This window comes from Nyctereutes procyonoides, unplaced genomic scaffold (genome assembly GCF_905146905.1).
Source record: "Nyctereutes procyonoides isolate TBG_1078 unplaced genomic scaffold, NYPRO_anot_genome, whole genome shotgun sequence".
NCBI lineage: Eukaryota > Metazoa > Chordata > Mammalia > Carnivora > Canidae > Nyctereutes > Nyctereutes procyonoides.
Genome location: NW_026575044.1, coordinates 39,843,955 through 39,870,653, shown reverse-complemented (window position 1 = coordinate 39,870,653; position 26,699 = coordinate 39,843,955). Strand labels below are relative to the sequence as shown.

The 26,699-nt window shown below is 36.0% G+C and overlaps 1 protein-coding gene across 4 annotated transcripts in view; it reads right to left on the bottom strand.

Annotated features, from left to right (window-relative positions):
* Positions 1–26,699, bottom strand: part of ROCK1 (Rho associated coiled-coil containing protein kinase 1) — a 145,878-nt gene extending 119,179 nt beyond the window's left edge. For 3 of the 4 annotated variants that reach the window (XM_055323997.1, XM_055323998.1, XM_055323999.1), the window contains exon 1: positions 26,468–26,699. In XM_055323997.1, the coding sequence (XP_055179972.1) occupies positions 26,468–26,560 (93 nt within the window). In that variant the 5' untranslated portion in view covers positions 26,561–26,699. The remainder of the gene's footprint in view (positions 1–26,467) is intronic. The other variant, XM_055324000.1, reaches the window with a different exon arrangement.

The following is a 26,699-nucleotide window of genomic DNA, read 5'->3' as shown; positions in this document are numbered from 1 at the left end:
GCACATACATTCTTTCTCAAATAAATAAAATCTTTAAAAAAGAATTTTCAGATGACAGAAAACTGAGATATGTGTTATGAGACGACCGAAGATAATGGCTAAAGGAAATTCTCTAAGTGAAAAGAAAATGATAAAGGAAATAATCTTGGGATATCAGGAAGGAAAAATAAATGAAAAGAGTAAAAAGTTGGGAAAATAGAATACACTTTCACTTTCTTAAAAGCTGAAGTATTATAATATTACCTAGTTTCTCAATGTGTATAAGGTGATATTAAAGATTACAAACAGGGAAAATAAAGGAACATAAAGTATAGGTAAGATTCCTACCCTTCACTCAAACTAGTAAAATGTCAAGACCAATCAACTGTGATGTTATGTATGTCTAATTTAATACCTAGAGTAACCAATAAGAAAGCTATTACAGAGAAATACACATAAAAGCCCTATAAGTAAATCAAAATAGAATAATAAATGGTCAAGTACCACATAGGAAGGTGATAAAGGGAACCAGAAAGACAAAAAATCGGGAGGTTAAACAAAACAAAAAATAAAAGCACAGGTAAGCCCTAAAATAACAATTATATTAAATGTAAATAGTCTGAAGCAATAATTCAAGTTAAAAGACAGATTACCAAAGCTGATAAACAAAACATGACCAAACTACAGACATGAAACTTACTTCAAATGTAACAATATAGGTAGATTAAAAGTAAAAGAGTAAGAAACAATATGCCACACAAACAGTAATCAAAAGAAAGCTGGGGTGGATATATTACTGTGAAACAAAGTAGACTTCAGAGAAAAGAGAATTACTGGGAACAGAATGGAAAATTACATGATGATAAAAGAGTCAATCTATGAAGAAGGCGTAACAATCTTAAATGTATATTTTCTAAATAAGAGAGCTACAAAATATGTGAAGTAAAAATGGATCGAAATGAAAAGAAATATACAAACACATAATTTTAGTTGAAGACTTCCACACTCCTCTCTCAGCAATTGTCGACACTAGACAGAAAATCAGCAAGAACTCAACACCAATCAACCAACATGATCTAGACAACATTCATAGAATATTCCACCCAACAACAGGAAAATACACATTCCTTGTAAGTGCTCACAGAAAACTTAACATGATAGGCCAAATCCTGTGCCAAACCTCAATCCTCAACAAATTTATAAGAATTAAAATCAAACAGTGTGTTTTCTGACTAAAATGTAATCAACTAAAGCAAACAATAAAAAGATAGTAGGGAAATCCCAAAGCACTTGCAAACTAAATAACATATTTCTAAATAATCCACAAAGAAAAAGTCTGAAGGGAAATAAAAATACACATTAAATTGCACACACACACACAAAAACATATCAAAATGTGTGGAACATAGCTAAAGCAGTGCTGAAAAAGAAATGTATAGCATTAAATACTCATATTAGAGAAGAATGATTTTGAATAACTGGAGCTCCTTTCTCAAAAAACTAGAAGAGCACAAAAAAACTAAAGCAAACACAAGAAAGGAAGCAATAAGGATAAAAATCAATAAACTGAACACAGAAAAACAAAAGTAAAAATTCAATAAAACAAAAACCCAGGTCTTTTTTTTTAAAGGATTTTTTTTTTTTTAAGATTTATTTATTTATTCATGAGAGACACAGGCAGAGGGAGAAGCAGCCTCTATGCAGGGAGCCTGATGTGGGTCTTGATCCTGGGACTCCAAGATCACGCCCTGGGCTGAAGGCAGGCACTAAACCGCTGAACCACCCAGGGATCCCCAAAACCCAGGTCTTTGACAAGATCAAATTGACAACCCCCTAGCAAGACTGATAAAGAAGACAAAACTACCAATATTAAAAATGAAATAGGCACTATTATACAGATCCTGCAGTTATACAAAGGGTGATAAGGAAATATTATGACCAGCTCTACATATGTTTGACTTCAATAAAATGGACAATTCCTTAAAAAGCACAAATTACCTCAACTAACCCACTATCAGTAAGATAATTTAAATAGTACTATCAATTCTAATAACGTAATGCCAACCAAAAAAGAAATCTCCAGAGCTAGATGGTTTCACTGGAGAAGTCTAGCTAATGTTTAAAAAGTAATTAACAACAATTCTATGCAGTCTCCTCCAGAAAACAGAAAAGGAGGGAACACTTTCTTTTCTTTCTTTTTTTTTTTTTTAAGATTTTACTTATTTACTCATGACACACACACACAGAGAGAGAGAGAGAGAGAGAGAGAGAGGGAAGCAGAGATACAGGTAGAGGGAGAAGCAGGCTCCCTGCAAGGAGCCCAATGTGGAACTCAATCCCGGATCCCAGAATCATGCCCTAGGCCAAAAGAATACGCTCAACCGCTGAGCCGCCCAGGTGTCCCAGGAGGGAACACTTTCAAACTCATTTTATGCAGCTAATAGTAATACCCCGATGCCAAGTCAGACAATGTTAGTATGAAGGAAAAAACCACAGACCAGTATCTTTTATGAATATAGATACAAAAGTTCTTAAAATATTAGCAAATGGAATTCAACAATATATAAAAGCAACTATATACCATAACCAACAAAGGTTTACTTCAAAGATACAAGAATTATTCAATATTCAAAAATGGACCAGCATTATTTACGATAGCCAAGACACGGAAGCATACTAAGCATCCACCAGTGAATGAGTGGATAAAGAAAATGTGGTATGTGTGTATACACACACACACACACATACACACACACACACACACACACACACAGACACAGGAGTATTATTCAGCCATAAAAAAGCATGGAATCGGGATCCCCGGGTGGCGCAGTGGTTTGGCGCCTGCCTTTGGCCCAGGGCGCGATCCTGGAGACCCGGGATCGAATCCCACGTCGGGCTCCCGGTGCATGGAGCCTGCTTCTCCCTCTGCCTGTGTCTCTGCCTCTCTCTCTCTCACTGTGTGCCTATCATAAATAAATAAAAATTAAAAAAATATTAAAAAAAAAACAAAAAAACAAACAAAAAAAAAGCATGGAATCTTGCCATTTGTGATAACATAGATGGACCTTGAGGGCATTATGCTAAGTCAAATAAGTTCAATGAAAGACAAATACCACATGGTCTCACATAGTGTGGAATCTAAAAAACAAAACCCACAGATACAGAAAATAGATTATTAGTGGCTGCCACAGAGAAAATGGGTGATGGCAAAAAAAAAAAAAAATACAAATTCCAGTTATGAAATAAGTCATGGGGATGTAATATATAGCATGGTGACCACAATATGCAGCATGGTAACCACAATTAATTAATACTGTATTGTGTATTTGAAAGTTGCTAAGAGACTAAATCTTAATTAAATGTTCTACTTATAAGGGTTCAGTTAGTTAAGCATCTGCCTTTGCTTTGGCTGAGGTAATGATCCCAAGGTCCTGGGACTGAGCCTCACATCAGGTTTCCTGCTTGGTGGGGAGTCTGCTTCTCCCTCCTCCCTCTGGCCTTCCCCATGACCCCGCTTGTGTGCATACTCTCACTCTCTCTAATAAATAAAATCTAAAAAAAAAAAAAAAAAAAAAAAGTCCTAATCATAAGAAAAATTCTATGTATGGTAGTGAATGTTAACTGGACTTAATGTGATCATTTCATGATTTAGATAAATACGGAATTACTATATTATACACTTGAAAGTAATATGTTATATGTAAATTATAAAATTAAAAAAAAATTTAAATCGGGATGCCTGGGTGGCTCAGAGGTTGAACATCTGCCTCCAGTTCAGGGTGAGTCCCACATTGGGCTCACTGCAAGGAGCCTGCCTCTCCCTCTGCCGCCTATGTCTCTGCCTTTCTGTCTCTCATGAATAAATAAATAAAATATTTTTAAAAAAATTTTTAATCAATACAATTCACTACACGAACAGGCTAAAGAATAAAAACCTACTATCAACAGATGCAGAAAAAGTATTTGAGAAAATCCAATACCTGTTCATGAGAAAAACTCTCAGAAAACTAGGAATAATAGTAAATTCCTCAAGTTATAAAAAAATCTACAAAAAAACCCATAAAACTAATATCATACTTAATAGTGAAACACTATGTTTCCCTTCAAAAATTAAGAACAAGGCAAGGAAAAAAAAAAAGGCAAGGATGTCCCATCTTACCACTCTTATTCAACATACCACTCAAACTCAGAGCCAGTTCAATAAAGCAAGTAAGGGAAATAAAAGGCATATGGATCAGAAAGGAAAAAAATAAAATTGTTAATATTTACAAATGATATGTTTATGCAGAAAGTCCCAAGACATTACAAAACAAAAACAAACAAACAAAAAAAAACACCTAGAACTAAGTAAGTTCCATAAGGTCATAAGGCATAAGATCAACATACAAAAATCAATTATATTTCTATCCATTAACAGTGAACATGAAGAAATAAAAGTTAAAAATACATTTCCATTTAAATTCATGTAAATAGGGATCCCTGGGTGGCGCAGCGGTTTGGCGCCTGCCTTTGGCTCAGGGCGCGATCCTGGAGACCCGGGATCGAATCCCACGTCGGGCTCCCGGTGCATGGAGCCTGCTTCTCCCTCTGCCTGTGTCTCTGCCTCTCTCTCTCTCTGTGTGTGACTATCATAAATAAATAAATTTAAAAAAATTTTAAAAAAATAAATTCATGTAAATAAAAGAGTACTTACATATAAATCTAACAAAACATGTAGAGGTCTTTTGTTGAAAACCAAAAAACACTGATGAAAGAAATCAAAAAAGATCTAAATAAAGGGAGAGACATGGTGTTCATGGATTGAAGATTCAGTATGGTAAGACATCAACTCCCCCAAATTGACACATAAGTTTAATACAATTTCTGTCAGATCCCAGCAAGTTTCTGCTAATATAGGCAAAATTTTTCTATACTTTTTCTTCTTATTAGAAAAGCTAAAACAATTTTTAGAAAGAATAATATGGAAAAACAACCACACCCAAGTTTAAGACTTATATACCAATAATACAATATGCTGTTCATAGAAAGAAAGACATACAGATCAATGGAACAGAACAGACAATCCAGAAATAGGTCCACACAAGTATAGCCAAATGAATTTTGGCAAAGTACAATAGGAATTCAATGGAAGAAGGTAGACTTTTCAACAAATATTGCTGAAGAATTGGATATCCATAAAAATGAACCTCAACCTAAATTTCATACCTCATACAAAAACTAACTCAAGTTGTTTTGCAGCAAGTATTATATGACCTAACATCTGCATTCATGGGCATTTACCCTAAAGAAAACATTGCATGCAAAAATTTGTACATGAATACTCATACAAGCAGTATCTCTAATAGCCAAAGAAGAGAAACAACAAAAATATTTTCAATAGGTGAATAACTGAACAGTCTAGCCATACCATGGAATAATACTATTATTAAAAATAATGAACTACTAAAAGATGCAACAGCTTGAATGTATGTCAGGGGCATTATGATAAGTGAAAAAAAAAAAACAATTTCCAAAGGTCACATACTGTATGAATTTGTCCTAATAACATTCGTCAAAGAATGAAATTAAGAGATTCTCATGTCTATACTAACAGATTAATGGTTGCTATGGTTTAAGGATTTGTGTGTATGGGCAGGGGGTGGTGGTGTAATGACTACATGTGGTAACAAAAAGGAAATCTTTGCAGTAATGGAATAGTTCTATTACCTTAATTTTAGTAGTGGCTATACAAAGCTACACATGTGGAAAAATGACACAGAACTATACATACACATTAAATCAATTGCAATGTCCTGGCTTTGATACTGTATTACAGTTATGTAAAATGTAACCACTGGGGGAAACTAGGTGAAGGGTGTGCTAGACCTCTCTGCAACTTCCTATGAATCTGTAATTATTTCAAAATAAAAAGTTAAAAAGAAAGACAAGTAACAGCTGCCAATGCCAAAAAAACACACAGGTTGAAATTATCTCACAAAGGTTTTTAAAGGAACTACTATTAAGATACTTCAAAAAATAAGGGCATGAATGATGAATAATGAAAAGATGGACAGTGAAGTCAATAAAGAACTAAATAGTAATTTTAGAATGGAAAAATAACCAAAATAAAACATACATCTGATAAATTTGGCAGCATGGAGATGACTCCCTCTACTTGACAATATGCGATCCAATCTTTAAGAAAAAAAGAAATTTTTTAAATGAACAAAAGCCTTAAGAACCTGAGGGAATGACACCAAAAGGGGAACATTTGTGTCATCACAGTCCCAAAAGAACAGAAAGTATACAGTGCAGGAAAAATATTTAAAGAAACAAAGGTTGAAAACTTCCAAAAAGTTTTATGTCTTTTGCAAAAAGACATAAAACTACTAATTTGGGAAGCTCAACAAACCACAACAGAATAAACTCAAATGAATCCACTTCTAGATACCTTATAATCAAACTGCTGAAAACTAAAGACAAAATACCTTGAGAACAACCAGTGAAAAATGGCACGTTACTTACAGGAGAAGACTGAACTAGATAACTAGATTTGCCAAGAGAAACTATGCGAAAACTAACAAAAACAAAAGTTGAACACCAATTTAAGTGTTGAAAGAACCGTGAACCCAGAATTCTATAAGCATAGAAAAAATACCATAGGAATGAAAATGAAGTAATATTCTAATAGGAAAAAAAATAAGAGAATTCAGACAGCTGACCTGCCTGCTGTAAAAGAGCTACTTGGAGGGAAAAAAAAAATAAACAAACGAAGTCCTAAAGGAAGTTCTTTAGATAGAAGAAAAATGATAGAAGGAAACTTGAAACAGGAAGCAAGAAAGAAAGCAACAGAAATGATAGGTTATCTGTTCTCCTATTGAGCTATTTAAAATGTTTGACTGCTGGGAACCCTGGGTGGCGCAGCGGTTTAGTGCCTGCCTTTGGCCCAGGGCGCGATCCTGGAGACCCGGGATCGAATCCCACATCGGGCTCCCAGTGAATGGAGCCTGCTTCTCCCTCTGCCTGTGTCTCTGCCTCTCTCTCTCTCTGTGACTATCATAAATAAATAAAATTTAAAAAAAAATAAATAAAATAAAATAAAATGTTTGCTGAAAGCAAAAATTATAACATTTTCTGTTGGAGTTTTCAATGTTTATAGTCGCAGTAACATAGGACAACTACAACAAAAAAGGAGAGTAAAGGGGCCTATATAGTGGTAAGGTTTTTACATTATCCAAGAAGTGGTAGCATACTGACCCAGGTAGACTGAAAAGTTAAATATACATGTTGAAATCCCTAGAACAGCAGCCACTCTAAAAAACTACACAAAAGATAAAATCAAAAACACAAAAGATAAAATGGAATACTAAAAGATGTATAAATAACCCAAAGAAGGCAAGAAGGAGAAAACAGGTACAGAAACGAAGGAAGCACAAAACAAATTATAAAATGAAAGACTTAAGCCCCAACATATTAATAATTACATTAAATAGGAGTATTCTTAACACACTTAACATGCATTAAAAGAAGATTACCAGAACGGATTTTTAAAGTAATCCCATTATACATTAGTATACATAACATCTTGTGAAAACCTCTTTAACTGATTAAAAAAAAAGTAGCATTATTTTACATTTTTACAAATCTGTTTGGTTTACTAGAAAACAGCTCTCATCTACTTCTGCATTTAATATGTTGCAATACACTGTCTTGGTTGAAGTATGAAAATCTGACCTATGTAGCTATGAGCTAGAACAGAGTATTTTAAGATTTTATTTTTAAGCAATTTCCATACATACATTTCCAACATGGGGCTTAAACTCACAACCCTGAGATCAAGAGTCATGCTCTACCAACTGAACGAGCCAGGCTCCCCAAGATATTTTAATAGCACTTTCAGATAATTGTGGAAATTTTTTGCTACAACACCAAATTTGACAAGTGGTGTTTCTTAAAGGTTAGCTGCAATATAGAATCTTTTGTGCTCACTTTGCAACATTAAAATATATCAGTCTATCTCGCACTTTGAGTAGACCTTTTCTCACGGATGATTTTTTTTTTTAAGATTTTATTTATCTATTCATGAGAGACAGAGAGAGAGAGAGAGAGAGAGAGAGGCAGAGACACAGGCAGAGGTAGATGCAGGCCCCATGCAGGGAGCCCAACATGGGACCTGATCCCAGGTCTCCAGGATTGCACCCTGGGCCAAAGGCAGGGACTCAGCCACTGAGCCACCTAGGCTGCCCAACTCATGGATGATTTTATAACATCATGCGTTGGTCATTTAGAAAAATACTGGCTCGGGGCGCCTGGGAGGCTCTGTCGATTAATCATCTGCCTTCAGCTCAGGTCATGATCCCAGGGTCCTAGGATCAAGCGCGGTATTGGGCTCCCTGCTCAGTGGTTGAGCCTGCTTCTCCCTCCCCCTCTGTCCCTTGGCTCATGCTCTCTTTCACTCTCTATCTCAAACAAAGAACCAAAAATCTAAAATAAGAAAATATCTGCTCATTATACTTCAAAATCCAGTTAGCACAGATTCCTCCCCAACGACACATACATATACATAAGTAAAGCCACACACAGACACAACCTTCACATTCAAAGGCCATATTACTGAAAGTATCATGTAAATGTTCAGTTCTGTCATGGATTAATCCCTTCACCAAATCAGTATTTTTTTCCTTTTTTAAAAGTCACAGTTTTGTCAAGATATAATTTATGTAAAGTAAAATTCATCCTTTTCAGGCTTACAGTTCTATGAGTCTTGACAAACACAGTTGTGTAACCACCACCACCATCACCACAATCAAGATATAGAACACTTCCATCACTCTAAATATTCTCTCGTATCCACTCCATTCCATCCCTGGCCCCTGAAAAATGTTCAGTTCTGCAATAAGACAATTAGGTTCTGCAATAATCCAAATACAGGGTTATTAATCTTTTTAATGTTTTCCCAAAATCACTATGTTATTTCAAACCAGTTCAGGAAAACATTACTATTGCCTGTCAACCATGTGCATGATGGTGTTATTTGTAACTATGCATTTTATTCTACATCAGATCACCAATATTTCATAGCTTAGACTGCCTACCAATACTCACTTTCCAGACATGTCAAATCCCACAAAGATATGTTTGGCAGGCAGCTATCTGAATCTTGCAATCCATTACAGGTTCTATCAAAGAACTGGCTCCCATCGCTCATTCAGTCAAGTTCCAGATCACTGCTTCTAAGATAAAATATTATAGGGCTTACTTTCCCATCTAACCCAGTCTCTAAATACTAGGTCTTTTCCCTACTACTTCGTATCTCATCTTCCCTATTTCATTATTTACCAATCCCCATACTTTTTGGTCATTTTCATTTAGTTTATTCTGTGTACAAAGCAGCCTCCAAAAAAAAAAAAAAAAAAGCAGCTCTTAAGGCTAAGTGGAAACACTTCTGTTTATGGCATGGTATCTACAACTCTATAGTGTTTCCACTATACTACAAACTAAGTATCAGAAAGGCTGCCACTTACTGTTAAGTGAATTCATTTACCTTTTCTAAGATTTAATTTCATTTACAAAGTGGAAATAATAAAATAATAATATGCCTCACCCAGCACATGGGATTGTTGTAAACATTAAATAATGAATGTGTAAAGTCTTATAAAAATAACTATTATAGTCTTTTGGTCTCTCATTCAAAATGTATACATCAAGGGGGGAAACCTATCAATACCTTTATACAGACCACTTTTAGTTTTAAGATGTTATCTCCCAAAACAGATATATAGCTTAGATTTAAATAAATTATCAATTATAGCATATCTCTTAACATCATGTCAGTATTTTTGGCTTTTGTCACAGAAACAAACATTTTCTAGTAATTCAACAAATAAATATTTATTGAAAACTTACGAAGCACTGTTCCAAAAACTAGTGACACATCAGCGAACAAGACAATCAGATACCTGTTCTCATGAAGCTCACATGCTGAACATCAATCTCTCAAAATAAAATAGCTCAAAAGCCCAGGAGCTACTTAAGAAAATATGTTTTCACAAATCAAAATATGTTTTCATTTAGGAAAAAATTTTTTTTAATTTTTTTTTTATTTATTTACGATAGTCATACAGAGAGAGAGAGAGGCAGAGACACAGGCAGAGGGAGAAGCAGGCTCCATGCACCAGGAGCCCGACGTGGGATTCGATCCCAGGTCTCCAGGATCGCGCCCTGGGCCAAAGGCAGGCGCCAAACCACTGCGCCACCCAGGGATCCCTAGGAAAAAAAATTTAATAAGAATATAAATTTACAATCTCTTTTGAATTTGTAAAAAAAAAAAATTATATAGTAATTATTCTTCTATAGCCTCTGTACATCTAAACAATCTCTTCATAGATTCCTAAGAAAACAGCAGGTCCTTTCCTTTTGGCAAGCAAAGGAACAAAGTACTAGGGAATTACAATGATGACTGAGGGTAACACTTCGTTTCTTTAACAAATTTGATTCTCTCCCCCAAATCAGCTCAAACAAAATAAAATAAAACCAGGTTTTTCGGAAAATGCTCACTCTCTTTCATATAACCTATTTTTTCTTAAACCTTATTTAAAAAAAAAAAGAGGAAATAGGGATGCCTGGGTGGCTCAACTGCTGAGCATCTGACTTTGGCCCAGAGCATGATCCTGGAGTCCCAAGATCGAGTCCCACATTGGGCTCCCTGCATGGAGCCTGCCTCTCTCTGTGTGTCTCTCATGAATAAATAAATAAAATCTTAAGATTAAAAAAAAGAGGAAACAGGGGCACCTGGGTAGCTCACTTGGTTAACTGTCGCCTTCAGCTCAGGTCATTATCTTAAGGGTCCAGGGATAGAACCCCGGGCTGGGCTCTAGGAGTCTGCTTTTCCCTCTACCCTCTGCTACCCCCTCCTCCACTCATGTGCACGCGCCCCCACCTCAAATAAATAAATAAATAAATAAAATCTTTAAAAAGAGAGAGAGAGAAAATAATTTCTTAAATGAGAGGTAAGTTTTTCCATCTAATCCTACTTCGATTTATTTTGGTTTCCTCACAGCAGATTCCAAAATGAGATATACTCAGGAGGCATAATGTCTAGCTGCTTGGCAATTACTCAGTCCTTCCCAAACCCAGCTATACAATCACCTAGGCCCTGTTAAGAATACAAATTTCAGCATACTTACATCTCCTAACTCCAATTCTCATACAATAGGGCTGTGGTGAAGCCCTCAAGAATCTGTATTTTGTTTTAATGTGTCTGAACCATGAACAGCCATTTGGAAAATTTTAAATGTGTCACCCAAAGATTGATCATTAAAGGCAAAGCACTATACAGGCATCCCTCCATTAATGGATCAGATGTTATCCCAGCTATAGTCTTAAGCTGGCAGTCTTTGGAAAATAGCTGGCAATATTCTAATTCTGGTATTATATAATTTAACAATTCAGTAAAAAATTCATTTCCAAAAAATATAAAGAATAAACTATCATTACTTGCAATTCTCCTGATGAGGAATCTCTACCTACTGTAGTAGATACTTGTTTGAGACTGTCCAGCACGTCATTTCCCTTTCTTGTGGTAAATGAACTCCAATTTCTACTTCTCCCTCATGCAACTCTAATATATCTTGGTACAAGCTGTCTCACCTCCAATATTGAGACTGCAGTACATGATGAAGGCCTAAGCTTATCAATATACCATTCTTCTAACTATTGTGATTGGTTCAAGTACGGGCACCTGAACTAAGCTGTCCAAATCAGTTAGAAACTTTATTAGAAGAAAAAATCTTTTTCTTTCTACTTACCTGAACAAGTAGAATTGGAAGCTACAAGCAATCATCCTAAAATCACAGTAAGTTATCTGTCTGAAAAGGAAGACAGTTATGGAAGTAGATGTGGAAAACCAGTAAGTCAGTCACATCATTTAAGCCCTAAAAAAAAAAAAAAAAAAAAAAAAAAAACTTTCCTGAAGCTAGAGTCTACCTATAAAGTATTCAGAGGCAATAAATGTTCTTTATCACTTAAGCTAATTTCGTTTGGGTTTTCGTCCTTTACAATCAAAAGATTCCTAGTTAAAACACAGATAAAAAGGAATAGAAATCTCTATAGGCCCTTAGTCTTCAACTCACTAAATCTAGTGACTACTCCCCAACTATTAAAAGAAGGAAGAAAAGGGCAGGGACTGAGCTTGAACGCTTCAATTGCAAAATAAGCCCACTGCCTTTAATTAGATTATAAGTTACTTGGTTATAGTAAATATCTTATTCTAAAACTATCCACGAAAATCTATGTAAGGCTAATAACTTCCTCCTCCTTCTACTTAGAAAGATGGTAGAAGCTATAGGAGATGCACCTGAATACGGTAATGCCAAAAATCCAGTTAACACCTGGAGTGGCAAGATAAGCACCTACAGACAAAAAAAGCTTTGAGGCCAGACCAGATGAGCACAGGGCATGAGGGCAAAAGGGACCAAGGGGCATCCACTTATCATCAGCTTACCGTATTGTTTTTGTGAGATTTCAAACTCTGCTTTAGAGATCATCACATTTAATGCTCACCACTACCTTATGAAGTAAGTTATTAACGACTGTTTTATAGTTTGAGGAAACGGCTGTTGTAAAAGAGTTTAAGTGACTTACGCAAGGTCAAAGAAAAAAAGAAAGGAAGAAGGGGTGGAAAAAATGAACATCTGTTATTGTTTGTCCTGTCCCACTGCCCTTGCCTCCCTATTCTCATAATTCTCAAGTAATCCTACCCTCCTTATCACAAGTTATTAGTCTAGGGATGGGCCCCTCACCCAAGCCTAACTAATGAATCTTTTGCTCCAGAGCTCTCTGGATTTGAGACTCAAAAACTTGAAATCAGTGGCTGAAGCTGTTAGATATAAAGCTAGTGCTGAGTAGCCATATCTTCCACAAGTGACTAAAACCAATCTACAATTAGAATGACAATACAAAGAAAGAATAAGAAAATGAAGGGAGAGAGGCCTGCTTGCATTGGAAGCCCAAGTTCTAGTTCTTATTAAAACTCAACTGAATCTCTGCAATCAGGTTTCCCTGAATCTATAAATTCTTTTTGCCTAGGAAAATTCGAGTTCTACCATATGTAAATGTCAAAAGTCCTAATTAATTCAGAGAGAAAGAACAGGGGTATAGGATAAGGGGATAATCATTCACAACAATTGACAAGTATTAATTGAACAATAATGTCCAGAATTATACTAAGCCCTCAAGGAATTCTCATTAGAGGTAAGAACAACACTCAAGACTCATACTAGATAACAGTGATCAATGAGTACAATGATAATTGTACATGAGACAATTATAAATACCGTAGGAGGTCAAAGAAGAAAGTAACAATATAACATCATTGTGACTTATCTTAGAATATAAAGATGAGAAAGGAAACTAGTGAGGAGAATATAGAGGAAAACTCAAAAGGAGAGAAAAGATAGGGCCTGGGACTGTGAGAGCAAAGTTAGGGAAAAACGGGCAACTTGCCATATAAGTGAGAAAATCACCTGGCCCAGGCTACTTTAGAGAATAACAGGAAGTAAGGCTAAGTAAATAGGTAAGCTAAGACTACATGACAAAAAGCACTAACGTTAAGGAAAAGAAACATACAGTATGGATTATATTAGCAAACTGCTAGGGTGTTCCACTAATCCAAGAATGCTGGGTTAAAAATTTGGACAGGGGTAGGGCAGCAATAATAGAAACCAAAGATGGGGGATCCCTGGGTGGCGCAGCGGTTTGGCGCCTGCCTTTGGCCCAGGGCGCAATCCTGGAGACCCTGGATGGAGTCCCACATCGGGCTCCCCTCCCGGTGCATGGAGCCTGCTTCTCCCTCTGCCTGTGTCTCTGCCTCTCTCTCTCTCTCTCTCTCTCTCTCTCTCTCTCTCTCTATCATAAATAAATAAAAATTAAAAAAAAATAGAAATCAAAGATAAGATTTTTTTTTAAATATTTCAAAAGAAGAATCTCATTCTACTCTTCTTCTAAGTTTCTAAGCATTATTGTTAACTACAGTGGAACCTTCATCAAATCTGTAGTATGAAGGTAAAGAAAAAAGTAACTATTAATACCCAGATGAAAATGTGGCACCTACATATAAATTATTTCATTCAATCCTCATAATTGAAACCTATGAAGTAAATATTATCATGATTCTCATTTTGCAAATTAAATATATTCAGGGCCAAGAAGTTAGATAACTTGTCCCAGATGACACAACTAAATAAAAAGCTGGCCTGTGGTGTGGGGAGGTGGATAATAACACACTTGGTCAGCACAAAAGTCCTTTTTCCCAGGACAAATTACAAAGATATATAATGATGACAATGATGATGATAATGATAGCTAACATCTACTAAATGTTGGGAACTATGCAAAGCATGTTACATGCATTATCATATTTAATACTCCTAATAGCCCTATAAGAGTCTATGATTAATCTTATTCGAGGATGATGTGTTTGAGTCTTAAAAAAACTAAAAACTTTACCTAATAATCACTAAGTTGTACACCTGAAAGTAATGTAATATAGTGTGTCAGCTACGCTCAAATTTAAAAAAAAGTCACAAGGCTAATAAATGGCTGACCTGGGTAAGATTCAAAATCAGACAGTATGACTCCAGAACATGCTCTTAACTATTATCCTATACTGCCTCTCTGATTACAAATTACTAGAAATAAGCAAAGGAAATACAATTAGGCTGAGAGGAGTAAACACTTTTAGAGTGGATGATGAATATCAGAGAAACATTTTTTTGTCCTATTGCTAAAGAAGTAGTAAAATTTAAGCAATTAGTGAAAGAACAAATAGAAGATGTATATCTAAAACAGAATTTTTAAAAACAAAAAAAAAAAAAAAAAGTTAGAATTCCTAAAAACAAAAAAAAAAAAAAAAAAAAAGTTAGAATTCCCAAATGACTTAGCAGTTACACTCCTAAGAATCAGAAGAATCAGAAACAGGTTTTCAAATAAAAACTTGTATACAAATGTTAAAAAAAAAAATAAAATAAAATAAAATAAAACAGAATTTTTTTTCCAAAGATTTTATTTATTTATTCATGAGAGACACAGAGAGGAGAGACAGACAGACAACAGGCAGAGGGAGAAGCAGGCTCCATGCAGGGAGCCTGACATGGGACTCGATCCCGGGTCTCCAAGATCACGCCCTGGACTAAAGGCAGGCGCTAAAGCGCTGGGCTGCCCGAATTTCTTTTTTTTTTTTAAGGTTTTATTTATTTATTCATGAGACACAGAGAGAGAGGCAGAGACATAGGCAGAAGAAGAAGCAGGCTCTCTGTGGGGAACCCAATGTGGGACTCGATCCCAGGACCCCAGGATCACAACCTGAGCCAAAGGCAGTGACCTGAGTCAAAGACATAGCCAACCAGAAGTCCCTAAAACAGAATATCTTGATAAGGTTGGAAATTTAAAGAAATTTGTATATAAAGACAAATTATGGGAACCCTGGGTGGCGCAGCAGTTTAGCGCCTGCCTTTGGCCCAGGGTGAGATCCTAGAGACCCGGGATCGAATCCCACGTCAGGCTCCCTGCATGGAGCCTTCTTCCTCTGCCTGTGTCTCTGCCTCTCTCTCTGCCTGTGTCTCTGCCTCTCTCTCTCTGTGTGTGACTATCATAAATAAATAAAATTTAAAAAAAAACAAATAAATAAAGACAAATTATTTTGATGATGGTTTCAATTAGTGAATTTTGTATTACACTTCTGAAGAAAGTCAAAGTTCTGAGAGAGGGTGTTATCTGGACAAAGCCATATAATTTCTCCCTCTGCCTGTGTCTCTGCCTCTCTCTGTGTGTGACTATCATAAATAAATAAAATTAAAAAAAAAACAAATAAAGACAAATTATTTTGATGATGGTTTCAATTAGTGAATTTTGTATTACACTTCTGAAGAAAGCCAAAGTTCTGAGAGAGGGTGTTATCTGGACAAAGCCATATAATTTTTCAATTTACAACCTACAGTCAATTAGATGAGTACATTCAAGGCTTCAGATCCCCCAACCCTATCCCATTCAGCTCAGTTTTTCTTTCACTATATCATACCCACATTCTTAGAAGTCAAACAAAATTGTAACTGTTAGTGTTGTCAGAGCTAAGTTTCTTCATGTAAAAGAAATACAAATTCAAAGTGATGATAAACTGAAATTGAAATTACCAGTATATTTTTTCTTCTTTCCAAAAATAAAATTTCATAGTTCCATTCATTAAACAAGAACAAGAAGCAATTTCAAACCAGTAGCAATGAATACCCCTAGAATCCATATTGTGGTCTCCGGGTATCATTCTGTACTAAAGGGAAAGCAGGGAAGCCTGGGTAGCTCAGTGGTTTAGTGTTGTCTTCAGTCCAAAGCGTGATCCTGGAGATCTGAGATCGTCTCTGCCTCTGTGTCTCTCATAAATAAATAAAATTTTTTAAAACAAACAAATAAATAAACAAACAAACAAACAAATGGAAAACAATGGCTAACTTCCAAGTCTGGGACAAGAAATGTACAAGATAAGCCTAGGCATCTTATTATACAAAAAAACAAGGAAACTCTATCAAAGATTATTAAAGTCATATACAAATGAGATGGGAGCCAACATACAGAGGCTCATTAGCCAAAGATAGGGCAAACTAAACAACAGCAAGGATTACAATAATTGACTGAAACACATCAAATTTATTTTTTTAAATGTTTTCCATAAGGATCCTAAAAATAAAAAACGTAACAGAGAAAGGAATGAATGAATGAATAAATGCTGGGTTTATCTTGTTTACTGACCCATACAGACTGGCTCAATAAGTCCTTTTGCATACTAGCTTTCCAGACAATGGGAGACCACAGTAAGAGATATCAAGGTGGCAGGCCAATAAAGGCAGGGGATATGGTCCACCTGGTTCTCTCACTGCCAGATCAACATGCTTCTCTGTACTTGAAACCACAGCCCCTATCAGCATCTTCAGAGATCTACCCTCCTCAAATGCTCTCTTATTGTGTCCCTTCAGGCCTAGAATTGGTAGCAGCTCTCTTCCCCACTGCTACTATCCTAGGGTACTGTGCTATCCCTACTGATGTCCTTAAATACTGTCTATACCTTTGTAAACAGTCCCTTTCTTAAAGTTCTCTCAAATACCCAGTTTGTGCTACATCTATCACCTTATTCGGAAAAGCTGCAATTAAAGACTGAAACATGTATTTTATAAACTGTATTTCAAGGTAAGCAAACAGCCCTACAGATGATGAGTGAAAGTTCTTAAATTCTTAAGTTCTCGTAACAGAAGAATTATAGCTAATAAATGTGAAAGGAATGACAGAATTAGGAAGTAATTATTTTGCTATCTCTAATGAAATAATTGATTAAATAAAGATTATAAATGGATGGAACCACTGTGAAAGGATGATGATCAATTTTACAAAGGAAATTATTATAGACAATTACCACCTGAACACACTGATCAACCATCACTAAGGGTGAGCCAGTCAGGTATTATATGCCTCTTGATGTGAGGCAAAAGAACACACAATCTAGGACTACAAATCTGAAGTACCTAAATCAAGCTTTTAGATCTAATTACCAGTTTACAGGAAATATGGAAGATACATGAGCAAATTAAATAACATCACAAGGAAATAACAACAAAAATCCAGAATGTGAAACACTGTACGGTACCAATGACCTAGTTTTTTCAACAAGATAATGTAGAAGTTAGGAGGGGGTAGACAAGACACAGGGACAAGACTGCACTATACTAAAAAGAGACTTGAAAGACCCAACAAACAAAAGCAATATGTAGACTTTGTCTGGATCCATATTCTAAAAGAAAAAAAAAAACTGTAAAAAAACAAATTGTCTTATACAACCAGGTGAATATGAATAACAATGGGAATTAATGGTACCAAGAAGCTTTTTATTTTGTTAGACATGATAATGGCCATGGTGGTAAAGAAGAAAATGTTCTTTATTTTTTTTTTTTTTTAGAGATACTTACTGACGTATGCAGGGGTGAAATGAGAGAATATCTGGAGTTTAAAATATTTTGGCAGGCAAAAGGGTGATGAATGAAGCAAGTGTGATAAAATTTTGAAAATTGCAGAATCTGGGTAATGGAAGTTCCTGATATTATTTTCCTACTTCTATATATGTTTGAAATTTTTCATTTACAAAATTATCAAACAAAACAAAAATAAATGTTCTTTCCTTTAGTTTCCAAACTTGTATATGTCTAAAAATCCACAACTCATGAAGAATCCTAGGACTCATCCCAAAAAATTCTGATTTTGTTTGTCTGGGCATGGGCCCAGATTCCATTTTTAACAAGTCCTCAAGTGAATCTGATACAGAGAATCTACAGACACAGAGCTAAAAAATATACACTTCGAGTATTTTACCACGAGTCTTTAAATATATCCCAAACCTTAAAGGAAAGGCATGATCATATCTCTTACCTCCCTTCAAACCTTACCCCACTCCTAACTGCTCAAAATTTACCCTTTTCCTGAGACTACCAATTCTACAAAAGCAAGACTCCTGTTTGTTTGTACTCAACATGGTGTCCCCAGTGCCTATCAGAGTACCTAGTACACACCAAATAAACATTTGTTGAATGAATGAATAACTAGAAAAAGGAAGAGTTACGTGAGGTCTACTATTTCAAAATTAGTTCCTCTAGGATAAAATTTCAATTACTTTCTAAGAGTCAATATCGGAATATGGCATAAAGACTATATAAAGTATGGGAATAAAACAAAAATAAACTAAGAATAAAGAAGGGTACAGGTTAGCATACCTTTTAAAATAAGACACAAATATAAGACAACTTCTCACCTTCTGAGACATCACCTTTGGACATTAATTTGAACATCTAATGTCCACTAACTGTCTAGGCACTATATTGAAAATGTACTCCTATATTTCACAGTCCCAAACAGGGAGAGCAGATGTATTAGAAAAGTAAACTACATGTTATACATTTTAATGGATATGCAAATGAGGAACTCAATTACTACCTTCTCTGTTTAAAAAGTACAAAACTCTACAGTTATGAACACAAGTCACAAATGCAAAAATAAAAAAGTGTCAATCGTAACAACAATTAGTTTAGGATGATCTTCCAAGGCTATGTAGAACTAGTTCCAAAAACAGTGCTTACCAAAGATGGTCCCTATTCTTATATTTCTAATCTAACACCATTTAACTTTTAAATTCTATCTTAAGTAATGAATCAATGACACAACTTTTTAAATATTTACAGAAATATAATAAGCAAAGACTCATACACAATGGACATCGGCAACTATACGGCCCAACTCTTCATTCTACAAACGGGGAGAGTGAAGCCCAGATAAGAAAAAAGATTTACTTGGTCAAATAAAGAAACTAATAGCAAAACAAGTTTATGCCAATGCTCTCAATTTTCAATCCAGAGGTTTGGTTTTTGTTTTTGTTTTTTTTTTTTTACTATACCATGCAAATGGCATATGTCAAAAAATATTTTCCATTGTGAAATGCAGCACTATCTGTTCATCTTGTACACACGAGTGTGGCATCTACCAGCTATGCTCTGAACTTAAACTAAATGGTGTACCTCTTTTTTAGTGAGGATGGGAACGGGAAAACAGAGGTATTTATCTTCAGCAACAGAACTCCATATGTAATATTTCTTGACATGTAGCGCTTTCGGCCACATATACAAACAAAATCTCTAGTTTTTATCATACATACACATAGCAAAACTTAGGAAATTAAACTCTAAAGTTATGCAAAAACAAATCTAAAACTGAGAATTTATTCTTTATTATAAATTTTTTTATGTGGTTCCTTCTGGATTAAAAACATTTCTGACTCAAGAGATTAATGAATGGCCCAATTCATGTCTCAGCTGTTACTCTGAGCCACCTCTCTATACACCCACAGGATACTTGTAGTGCAAGAGGGCCTATTTACAGAACGCATACTGAAAGTACAAAAGACACACACAGAAAGAAGACATGACAACAACTAAATCTCCACAAACCAGCTCCCAATTGCCTTTCTTATAAATATAAACCCTTGGCACAAAGTAGGTATTTATAAACCGGCCTAAACAGTCTCCAAAAGTGCCTCCCCATTCTACTCAATCCCATCTAAACGTCACCATTTTCAGTTACAATTGGTTTGGACAGTTCAATAAAATATAGCTGCATTATGAATTTATGGGAATAGCTTGAGGTGCCATCATTATTCTGCACTTACATAAGATAATAAATATCAACTTCCAGCCTAAGTACACTGACTAGCATATAACAGGAATACTATAAATATGACAAAGATAATAATTACCCATTAAAAAATGCTTACTAAATGTCATATGCTGTGATAATTGTTTTGTCTATCTTATTTAACCCTTAAAACAATCTAGTACTATTATCCCCCCACTTTCCTAAAGATGAAATAAACTCTGACAGGTTAAAATAACTCGCCTAAAATCATCTAGCAAGTACCTGGCAGAGCCTACATTTGAATCCAAGTTTAGAGCCTACACAAATATTCACTGAATGAATGAACGGAATAATTTGTTTTTTTAAAAAAAATTCTTGCAACATACTGACATCAAAACAGTCTGGTCCAAACTAACCAGATATGCAACTGATACTGGTAACACTCATAAACTCGTAAATTATGAATACTGGCAGGTATACAGCTTTAGGCTCAAAGATTTAGTGACCTCAGGTCTTTTCATTTCACTAATATAACTCCAAATGTGATCAACTCAACTAGCAGGATGTACAGAGGGATTATATAGCCATAATCTAGAATCTGAACTGCTAGCCAAAATCTGTTGAAATAATCTAACATGTGGCATAGAATTGTTAAAGTTCACGACAAAAATTCCAGGTGAGTGAAAGGGAAAGTAGTGGTGTCAATGATAAGGAAGTATATGGAATAAAGATTATTTTAAAATATGAGAAATTTTATTTTTTTTAAAGATTTATTTATTTATTTATGATATACAGAGAGAGAAAGAGAGAGAGAGAGGCAGAGACACAGGAGGAGGGAGAAGCAGGCTCTACGCCGGGAGCCCGACGTGGGACTCGATCCCGGGACTCCAGGATCGCACCCTGGGCCAAAGGCAGGCGCTAAACCACCGAGCCACTCAGGGATCCCCTTAAAATATGAGAAATTTTAATGATAACATGACATCCAAGTAGAGATGCCTGATGGGCGGTCAGATATTTAGGATTTAAAACCAGAAAAAAAGGGCAGCCCGATGGCTTAGCGGTTTAGCGCCGCCTTTGGCCCAGGGCCTGATCCTGTAGACCCAGGATCGAGTCCCATGTCGGGCTCCCTGCATGGAGCCTGCTTCTCCCTCTGCCTGTGTCTCTGCCTCTCTCTCTCTGGGTCTCTCATGAATGAATAAATAAAATTTTAAAAAATAATAAAATAAAATAAAACCAGAAAAAAAGACTAAAAAATAAAGAGCTGGATATCATGGGCATAGAGATGACATTAGTTGAAGCTATAAAAATGGATAAATTTCCATGAGAGTAAAGAATAAGTAAGTATTACAAAACCAAAGACTAAGACTGAGAGAAAAAGAAGTCAGCAACGAGAAGATAGGAAAGCAGTGGGGTTAGGAAGTCCAAAAGAAAATTTAGAGGAAGAAAAACCAAAAAACAGACACCTGAAAATTACTTACATATGCCTCCTACATTCTGAAAAATTGACTGATAAAAAATGATAGTTAACAAATATGTACAAAGGGGACAGCAGTGTCAGAATTCAACATGCACTGTTCAACTAACACTGGTTCCCTTCTTCCCTCCATTCTACCCACTACTGCTACATCTCTAACAGCTAAACAAAAACTAGAAAAAAATGTTATGCTCTAAACTGGCATCCTGAAGTAGTATGATCAACATGCTAAAGGCAAGATAGCTATATTTTTAAGAAATGTACCTCACCCTTCAAGACAAATACACATCTAATGTTCCCACCCAGCTATCTTTGTTTTTCTAATTTACAAATCAGGGCAGCCCAGGTGGTTCAGTGGTTCAGCGCCCGCCTTTGGCCCAGGGCATGATCCTAGAGACCCGGGTTCGAGTCTCACGTCAGGCTCCCTGCATGGAGCCTGCTTCTTCCTCTGCCTGTGTCTCTGCCTCTCTCTCTCTCTCTCTCTCTCTCTCTCTCTCTGTCTCTCATAAATAAATGAATAAAATCTTTAAAAATAATAATTTACAAATCATATGCATTTTTTCCTCTGGAAATTTAGACTTAATTAAACTCTAGACCTTACTGTATTCAGTATTGAGAAATTGTTAGTAGGTCCTAGATAAAATAATTTTAAGCTTAAAAAGAAAGGCAGTGAAAAGGAAAACAGCTCATGATAATCACTATAAACTGTAACATGGACAATAAGGGAACCATTTAGACACTGAAAACAATGTGACTTATAGAAAACCAAGGTTGAGTGATATGGATGATATAGAAAATAAGTGTATAGTTACCATAATATTAGTATCTGCAGACTCTTTTAGCATTTATATTTGCAATATGAAAAATACACTTATCTAGTTCTTAAATTATATGAGAAAACGTTAGAAAGCCACTATCAGGGCTTCTTCCAGCTACATTATTTTATAACTACTAATATTTATCATTAGGATCTCAACACAAAAGATTCTTTTGCGGAAAGATGGTTTAAAAAAGATCTGCCAGTCAGGTCATAATCTTAGGGTCATAAGAGGGAACCCTACATTGGGTTCCTTCCATGCTCTCTCCCTCTGCCCCTTGCCCTGCTCACATGTTCTCACTCTCCCTCTCAAACAAATAAATAAAATCTTTTAAAAAGAGAAAGGGGCACCTGGGTGGCTCAGTGGTTGAGCATCTGCCTTTGACTCAGGTCATGATCCCAGGCTCCTTGGATCAAGTCCCATGCCAGGCTCCCCCCAACGTGGGAGGCCTGATTCTCCCTCTATGTCTCTCATGAATAAATAAAATCTTTTTTTAAAAAAAGAGAGAGAGGATGTACAGCCGACTGACAGCAGACCCTTCTGAAACAACCAAAAGTTTCTGGAACTTTCATTTCTGAAGAGTAGATCTACTTAAGTAAGTGCAGAACAAACTTTATCTTTTGATTTTACCAAAAAAAACCTAGAACTTGACTGGTGCACATGGTACATAATACATACTCAGTATGTATCAATTAAGTAAATCATCAATGGCCAAAATAATAAAGAAAAGCAATCAATTTAAAAGGAGTATCATGCCTACAAGAGATATCCAAAGTCCAGACAAGAAAGAGTAAGAGACTCACTGAAAAAAAGGTGAAGTTGCCCAATGGGTCATTCTGAATGGTAGAATGAATGGTTAATGATAAACATAAAATACCATGCAAAAAAAAAAAAAAAAAAAATCAGGCCAGACACTACAAAACCAAAAAAAACTTTTATCTCCAAAGAAAAAATTCAATCCTTATCAAGTTCAGATTAATATGGTAATAAAATTTCAACAGCTATCAGTAAACAATTATGGAACCAAATAGAAAAGAGGGCCAAGACTTTAAGATTACATGGGGCAAAAAATCTGTTGACTATTTCTCAAAATGTTCTTTCACAACTCTTGGACTCCAAGATACCTGGCTGTCCTAACCCTGAAAAGGCCCTGATTGCCAACTTTCTTGACTCTTCCTCTTTGTTCAACTTTCATCTCTTACCCTTTATCGTTTTATCAGTTTCAACTTGCACTTCTGTGCAAATGATTTCCAAATTGTTATCTTTATGAGCTCAGTTTCCTATCTCCAATAGTCTACTGGTCATTTCTTTGTGGTTGTCCCACTATCCTCTAAAATACAACCTGAAATTGAACTTCTCTGTTGCTTGTTCTTCCCAAGAGATTTCCAAACCTGACTTTGCTTTTCAACAGTCTCCCTATAAGCTAGCCTCAAATTTTTTAGCATCATCTATTTTCTCTCACTTTGGTTCCCCCTTCTCCCCAGCCCTGCCAATCAAGTTCCATCAATTCTTCCTTTCCCGTTTTAATGCGCCAGTTTGGGGCTTCAATAATTCCTGGACTATTAATTTGTTAAGAAGTCCCCAGTCTCATCCCATCTCCAATCTCTTTTCACACACCCTATCCTGCATATAACTACCAGATTCACCTTCATTCATCCTGGCACAGTGCTGTTTACAAATATTTAATAGCTACAATATACTGAAGAAAATCTAAACTCCCGTAACCAACAATCAAATCTTCCACATTCTAACCCCAATCTATGTTTCCAACTTTATCTTGTTCCCCTAAACATGTCATAGCCAATCACATCCTCACCCTCCATTCATGTTATCCTCTACTCCTCCTCTGAACATCCTCTAAACCTATCCACTCATCATAAACCATACTCCCGCCCTCTGAACATACAGCAATTTCTTCTTTTCAATAACCAAGAACGTGCATCACCTACACCAATCATTTGAAATCTATCACACATTTTTTCAGTGTGTAAAGTGTTTTCCTTTGTTTCTGTGTGCATATTTAAGATTAGGTCTTGTTTTCCTAAATAGATTGGACTTTCAAGTAAAGAGTCCATGACCTGTGCAGCCCGGGTGGCTCAGCGGTTTAGTGCCGCCTTCAGCCCGGGGCGTGATCCTGGAGACCTGGGATCGGGTCCCATGTCAGGCTCCCTGCATGGAGCCTGTTTCTCCCTCTGCCTGTGTCTCTGCCTCTCTCTGTGTCTGTCACCAATAAATAAATAAAATCTTAAAAAATAAATAAAAATTTAAAAAGAGAGTCCATGACCTATATTCGTATCTTCCACATTTCAATAGGCAACTAAGGCAAGAGGTTACATGACAACTTAAAAAAAAAAAAAAAAAAAAAAAAAAAGAGCTACTAAACACCCCATACTGCTGTTTCATGGAGTAAGATCAAAAAGTAAAATAGAGGGATCCCTGGGTGGCGCAGCGGTTTGGCGCCTGCCTTTGGACCAGGGCGCGATCCTGGAGACCTGGGATCAAATCCCACGTCAGGCTCCTGGTGCATGGAGCCTGCTTCTCCCTCTGCCTGTGTCTCTGCCTCTCTCTCTCTCTCTCTGTGTGATTATCATAAATAAATAAAAAAATTTAAAAAAATTAAAAAAAAAGTAAAATAGAATCAAAGATACATGGAAATTGGGTAAATATTAAAAGAATTGGGCTTTAAAAATGACAAATTCTTAGTAGAAAGATGTGTTCTAATTCCTTCCATTTCTGTCATTCAATAGTGTTTTAAATTATATCAGGCATCCATCATCCTGTTTCTCAATATGAAGCGCATCCATAATGTGACATATTTCAAATATACAACCCACAAGACTCTACTTTCATAGTAAAGGATGTTTAGAGTAATTTTGAAAGTTTGGGGAGAAATTTTCTTGTATAACATTATACACTTAAAAATACACCCAGATATTTAGAATAACTGAAATACATGCTAATTTAAGATGATCTACATAATTTTCCAGAATCAACATGAGATTTTTAAATTATTTCTCTGAATGGCATTATTGTGTTCACTTAATCTTAATCCCCAATACCGTATATATCTGACATTTAATTTTCTGAGGGGGCTCTAAATAACTTCGTATACATACTCCCTGCAATTTTAGAGATTGTGGTTTTGTTTGAACTAAAACAGAATTATTATATAACTTTTAGTTGTTCAGTAAAGTAAAAGGAGAAACTCCCTTACAGAGTTTGCAACTATTAGTATCAGGGAAAATAGACAAAACTTACAAACCCTAATTATTTACAGATAATTGTAACCACTGAAGGATCTTTAAGAACTTGGCCTTTCATTTCATAAAAACTTCTTCAGAGCCTTTTAAAAGTGACAATGGTAAGCACACCACCACCAAAAAAGGCAGTTATGATAAAATATCTGTGCGGTACTTCTGTAATCACCAATACTGTAAAAGACTTAATAATGTGATGACCTATCTTCAGTTATCTTAGATCTTTACACTTCACAGTCCAGCAAAAAGTTCCTCCAGATTCAAATCACCTATGACATCTTGGCTCAAAAATCGCTTTCTCAATATTGATTCTCCATTGTCACTTCCACGTCTAAAAACCAAACCCTTAGGAGCTGAATCGCTGTTAAGTGGAAAGCGTCTTTCCAGTATTGCTGTCAAACCGATCAAAAAGATTATTACTAAGATCGTCATTCAACAAACTGCGGAAATAACTGACAGTGTAACTTTTTACGTGATGCCTAAGTACCTTTTGTAGAATGATGAACTGAGTTCGAGCTAAAAGTTCAGAGTAGTTAGTACAGAGCCACTCCAACGATAAATAAGGCCACGGCATGAGATTTTAGTGGTGCTCCAAAGACGGTTCAGGAAAAACAGCAGATTTTGGTGTTTTTCCGAGAGTATGCACACCTGAAACTCTCTTTTGCAAATAACTAGATTGAAAGCAAGAGGAAGGCAAATACACGCGGAACCCCAGACTGGCAAAAGACGACAGTGCTACTCACCAGCAAACAATCCGAATTCACTTCTGATTTCGGATCCCGCAGCAGGTTGTCGATTTTTTCAAACCGAGCCTCAAAACTGTCCCCAGTCGACATGTTGCTGCTACTGTGACAATACCCTCGTACCAGCAGCACCAGCAGCGGAAAGCAGTTTCAACCAACTTCCTCCGGCGGTGGGTTCGCGACCGCGGGGCGGAGAAGCCGGAACCTCAGGGTCACCAGGTGCGCCCGGTTC